This window comes from Lupinus angustifolius, unplaced genomic scaffold, assembly GCF_001865875.1.
Source record: "Lupinus angustifolius cultivar Tanjil unplaced genomic scaffold, LupAngTanjil_v1.0 Scaffold_441, whole genome shotgun sequence".
In the NCBI taxonomy this organism is placed as follows: Eukaryota; Viridiplantae; Streptophyta; class Magnoliopsida; order Fabales; family Fabaceae; genus Lupinus; species Lupinus angustifolius.
Window position 1 is genome coordinate 228842 of NW_017727838.1, and position 6000 is coordinate 234841.

Below are 6000 nucleotides of genomic sequence, written 5' to 3' on the forward strand. Positions count from 1 at the left end.
ATCATCCCCTTTGAAACACAACCAAACCTCATCATTAAAAATATACTATTCTAAATTGTCCAAGGCCTTGGTTTTTCAAGCCAAAAACAAGTGAAAATAATCCAAACTTTGCATGGTTAGAAAACTCCTCAAAGGTTCCTTTGATGTAAATATCATCACCTTTAACTCAAATCAATAAAAATACAACTTTTTAAACCTTAAAAACAGCCCCATGAACACAAAGAGTTCATGGTTTCAAAATAACTTTCTAAGCTCAAGAAAGTATCTATTTAGAGTTTTGAACATAACAAGAGTTAGGAATATTTTTTGAAAATTTCAACGGTTGAAAATGTTCATAACATACATATAAACATCATATTAAAATTTCATAAACATCTAATGGTTAGATCTTAAGAAGATGAAGAATCAAAATGAAGAAGAAAATGAAGAACTAAGAAGAGCTACCTTAAGAGTTCTATAGAAAATGCAAAGTGAAGAACGAGATTGAAAAAATGCCAAGGGTTTCTTCTAAGCTAGGTTTGACTCTTTTAAAGAAAAGAAATCTGATATTGGAGTGGGTAAAGCGAAATATTCGTGAATAAACCATGCTCAATTATTATTGTCGAATACTCGGTCGGATATTAAAAATCTCCCGACTTCGGTCTACGGTTAGAACTTCGAAACACGGAATTCATAGTGAAAAATATTTAGAAATGCGTTCTGGACAAACTTGATGTCTATCTTGACTTGAAATAATATTTCAAAGCCAATGGCACAATCGGAATTCGATTCCGAGTTAGGGAACTCAAAAAAACGTTATTGGGCCGATTTCGGGCGAATTTGGGCCCGACAGCAGCTCAAAACCTTTCCGTCACAGAAAATTACAAACATTTACCTCAAAATAGGAAATCATAAAACAAGACTAACACTCAACTAAAGTTTAATCTAATTCAATATCGATTAATTTCTAAACTTAATCGTTTTTTAAAGTTAATAATTAATAAAACAGACACAGAAAATTGACGGTGTTACAAATGAGCTTTTCAAAAAAGCCAATGAGCTTTGAACTCTTTGTGATGCACAAGTTGCACTCATTATCTTCTCTCCTGCAAACAAGCTTTTCTCCTTTGCTGAACCTAGTGTTGATGCTGTCATTGGCCGCTATCTCATGAGGGACCAACCTCAAAACTTGGAGAACATGCATTTTATAGAGGCTCGCCGAAATGCTAATGTTCAGGAGATAAATGAAAAGATTAGTAATATCAATGAAGCTCTTAAGAGTGAGAAGAAATATAGTGAAGAGCTGACTAAGCAAAGGAAAGAGGCACAAGAACATGTCTGGTGGGCTGCTCCTATTGAGGAGATGAATGGAGACCAACTTGATCAATTCAAGTTGGCTCTTAAGAATCTGAAGAAGAATGTGCTTGGTGTTGTTGAAAGGCAGAATATTGCTGATGTTGATGTTGCTGATGTTGATGCTGATGCTGTTGCTACTATTCCACCTCCTCATTTTTTTTACTGGTGGCCCATCTTCTTCAAACAACCCTTTGCAGCCACCACCTCAGCAGTTTCCGGTGTATCCACCACCACCATCACCACCAACACATATGCTTCAGAATAACCCTACCTTCAATAATAATAATAACATTGGAGGATATGGACCTGCAGGCGGATTCTTTTGATCCACTTTATCCAAATCCATCCTAAAATATGCCCTATTTTTGTTTCCAATTTTTTATTACTATTTCTAGTTCCATCTTTACCGGTTTCATACTTGGGACTTATGACTAGTAAGAGTTTGTTTTTTCATTTTGTAGTTTGTCTTGTGATCTTATGGCATGTCAGCCATAATTTGCATTGTTCTGCTGTTTTGCAAGTATTATTAAATAATGGGCATATTTCTTATTTATATTTCTTGATCTCTTTGAATACTGCAAATTATGATAACGTATTTAGGGCTTTGAAATTATAAATTATATTACCAATTTGAATTTATTTATTTAGATATATGAAAGAGTCGTGTAGAATCATAAGTAAAAATTATGGTTGAGTTGACCTTCGAAATTATTAATTGAAAAAAATAAACAGAGACGATGATGATGAAGTTTCTTGTTTCATTTCATTTAAGTAGAATTCATTAAAATTTTGGGTTGATTTGCGGAAAGGACTACGTTCAACTATTCGGATTTTCATTGTTATTAGGACATTGAAAGAGTACAAAACCGCAAGTAAGGGATTGAAGATCATCTGTCTCAACTTGGTGTTCTTAACCCTGTCATGCCCACTTATATCTAGAAATGTGGATTAAATATATTATTTTTGTAAAATAATATTAAAATATAATGTTATTTTTTTAGTTGTTGACAAACACTAATTGATGCGGGATAGAAATACATAAAGTTTAAGGGACAAAGAATCTCATTCCCAAGTAAGACATCTTATCTTGAACCAAAACTGAAGTAGTTCCAATGACATTAATTTGTCACTTATAAATTCTCTCATTCATCTTATTAAATCTAATGTGTAACTTCACACTTAGATATAGGAAGTCTTCTCGAACACATGGAATATCATCCATTCATCTTATTCATTAAAGAAAAATAAAACCATTTAATTTTAATTAATCAATAAAAAATATAAAATGGACCCACTATATATAACATGAAGAGAGATACTTCTTTCAATCTTTGTCACAGGCTCATGTTATCTGATGATGAAGATGAAGGGATTTTACGGTAACAGTGAATGACTGAGGAAGATGAAAGGATGTTAACAATGTTAGTTTTAAAATTGTTAAAATACAAAATAATGTGTCATTTTAAATTACGTGGCTAAATATAATTGGTGGGGACATGATTTGACACAGGGTGTTTGGATAGGTGATCCTTATCACACTTACCAGAATCAGGATGTTACGTAGGGATATGAGGATACGATTGATCATGTGAGTAACTTTGATGAAGTATGATTTAAGCCATAAACAGTAAGGAAATGATACATGTGATTTCATTAGTTTGAATGCAGAACATAACTCCATATTTGTAAATATTTGAATTACAAATAAACTATGAGATAAAACTAAGTATATATACTCTACACTAATATATAAAGCCAAAATTTCTTTAATATTAATACTAATATATAAAGACAAAACATCTTTGGTAATTGTTTGTGGTGCATTTTTTATTTTTCGAAATTTACCAAAATTAAAACTAATATTATACTATTTTCAACTTCATGTTATTAATTGAACACAATCCATGAAAAATGAGTGATTTCAATAACCCGACGATTTCTCCACATCATAAGAAAATTGCATATTATTATAAAAAAATGTTTTTCCATCCCATTGTACTTCTAATTTTATATTCCTCAACCAAAGAAACTGATTTCTCAATTACAACTCCACAATAACATACTTTTCCTTGAGTTTTTGTTGTATTGTTCTATGTTCTCTACTACTTTGCCGGCAAAAACTATACATTAGTATTTGTTCTATTATTACTAGATATTTTTTTTTATAGATAATGAATGATCACTTCTTTTTAAAATACAGGTGGAACCGCTGCTTCATTCACGTAGGTAGGTACTTGTTAAGGATACAAAACAAAAGCATTAAAACAAATGAGATATTTTAGGAATTACCATAATCAAGCATTCAAAATGAATAATGTATTAGGATATTCTTTATCAATTAATAATTGTAACAAACTAAAGAAAATCAAGGAATAATGAATGCAACAATCAAAACCAATATGGCATGCATTCTATATACTGTACTATTGTTCTAAATGAAACTAATAAGAAAATGTATATTCCATATTCTTATATGGTATCAGATTCCAAAAATACTCGACGCGATCCTCCATGGCTGCAAGCGACATTAAGCTTTTTCCTTTTTCACATGGAGCACAAATCTCCATCAAGTTATCTACCTCTAACTTCTTTGCTTGGAGACGACAAGTCATATCGTTACTTGCAGGCATGAAATGCATTGGCTATATTAATGGCACCACTTCTCCCCAATATGAGTTCAATACTACAAATGGCCAAAAAACCTCAAATGCAGCCTATGAAGATTGGTTTGCAAATGATCAACTAATAGTCAGTTTCCTCCCGCCTCCATAAATGAGAGTGACAATGTTGCCTTCTTCTCTTGTGACACTATTCACCATCTATGGTTGGCTATTGAAGCCAAATATGCAAATCTATCACGAGCTCATATGATATCCCTCAAAAACTAGTTGTAGAAAAGTCACAAATGCTCTCAATCTATGACTGAATTCTTGTTTCAGATTAAGTGTGATGCTGATGAACTAGTAGTCTTAGATGCCAAAATCTCTGACAATGATATTACTCTCTACATTTTAAATGGCTTGGGATCAAAATATCGCGACATTATTGCCTCAATTCGCACAAGAGAATGTTCCTTCAACTTTGAAGAACTACATAGCCACCTAATTGCTCATGTAGAATTTCTACAAAAAAAAGAAGATATATCACCACACATTGTTGTCCCAACAACAAATTTTCATCAAAAAAATGGACCACGGAATTATTGTGGACACAACACTTATCCTCATGGAGGTCGTCATAGATCTATCCAGAATATGCATTTATCATCATTAGAGTCATCCAATCCAAACCAGTCATTTCAATGCCACCACAACAGCCCACATAATCACAATTTCAATTGGCCCCATTATCAAGGACCATCCAGAAATCGAAGACACTGTATTCCTCATGAAAATCGTCCTCCTCCATGTTGCCAATTTTATGGTTTTCTAGGACACATTGCCAAATATTTCCCACATCTTCTACAATCAAGTCCTACTGCCAATTATGCTACTGCAAATTCAAATTGGATTCTGGATAGTGGAGCAAATCATCATATCACACAATACTTGAACAACTTAAGTCTTTACTCCAACTATGAAGGGCCTGCCTCAGTTACAATTAGAGACGGCTCAGGTTTAGCCATTTATTACATGGGTTCTGCACATATATCAACTCCATCTACTATTTTTAATCCTAATAATGTTCTTTGTGTTCCAAAAGCAAGCCACTATTTAACTCCAGTTGCAAAATTTTGTCAACAAAACAATGTTTATGTTGAATTTCACCCTTTCTCTTTTTATGTGAAGGATATCAAGACAGAGGCAACGTTGATGTGCGGTTCAACTAATGGTGACCTATACACCCTCCAAACTCTCAAGACCTTCATCCCTTCCAGTTCTCAACTTTTAGCACTACTTATACTTCATGTCTCTTAAACAAAAGTCATAAATTACCATTTCATGAGTCACCCATAAAAATTACTACTCCATTTGAATTAATTTTTTTCAGATGTGTGAGACCTTCTCCAATAACTTTTGTCAATGGATATCACTACTATCTTATTGTTGTTGATCACTTCACCTGTTATACTTGGTTATATCCATTAAAAAAACTGAAGTTGTCACAAATTTTCCACAATCTCAAAAAACTATTAAAACCTATTTTACATTCAAGATTAAATCTATTTACACTAATGGAGGGACATAATATATTAAATTAAAATCACAATTTTCTACACGATATTTCTCACTTCATCTCTCCACCATACACCCCCGAGCATATTGGCATAACTCAAGGCAATCACAGACCCAATATTACTTCTATGCCTTTTAAACATTTATATATCTCATTAACAGAATGCCTACACCCATCTTGGTATCCAAACACCTTTTTATCACCTTCACAATAAACCTTCATCTTATAAAAATTTACAGGTTTTTGGGTGTCTCTATTATCCCTGGTTATGTCCATATGCCACAAACAATTAGCCCCATGTAGTACATCATACGTCTTCTTGGGTTACTCTATACAATATCATTCATATATTTGTCAAAATCAAGGCACTCAAAAGATACACATATATTGTTATGTTAATTTTGTTGAAGATCAATTCCCTTTCTCAACAACCAAAACAAAAACAACACCAAATTATTTATATGTACAACAAAATCTGTGGCTCCCACT

The 6000-nt window shown here is 32.8% G+C and overlaps 1 protein-coding gene across 1 annotated transcript; it reads left to right on the plus strand.

Moving 5' to 3' along the window:
• The first annotated feature begins 1147 nt into the window (after positions 1-1147).
• LOC109341360 (agamous-like MADS-box protein AGL62) lies at positions 1148-1600 on the plus strand. Its single transcript, XM_019579264.1, has one exon. The coding sequence runs from the start codon at positions 1148-1150 to the stop codon at positions 1598-1600; it is 453 nt and encodes a 150-aa protein (XP_019434809.1).
• Positions 1601-6000: the final 4400 nt, after the last annotated feature.

Bases quoted from the DNA above. Each gene is read 5' to 3' on its own strand.
- LOC109341360 (XM_019579264.1), top strand. From the start codon at position 1,148: ATGAGGGACCAACCTCAAAACTTGGAGAACATGCATTTTATAGAGGCT.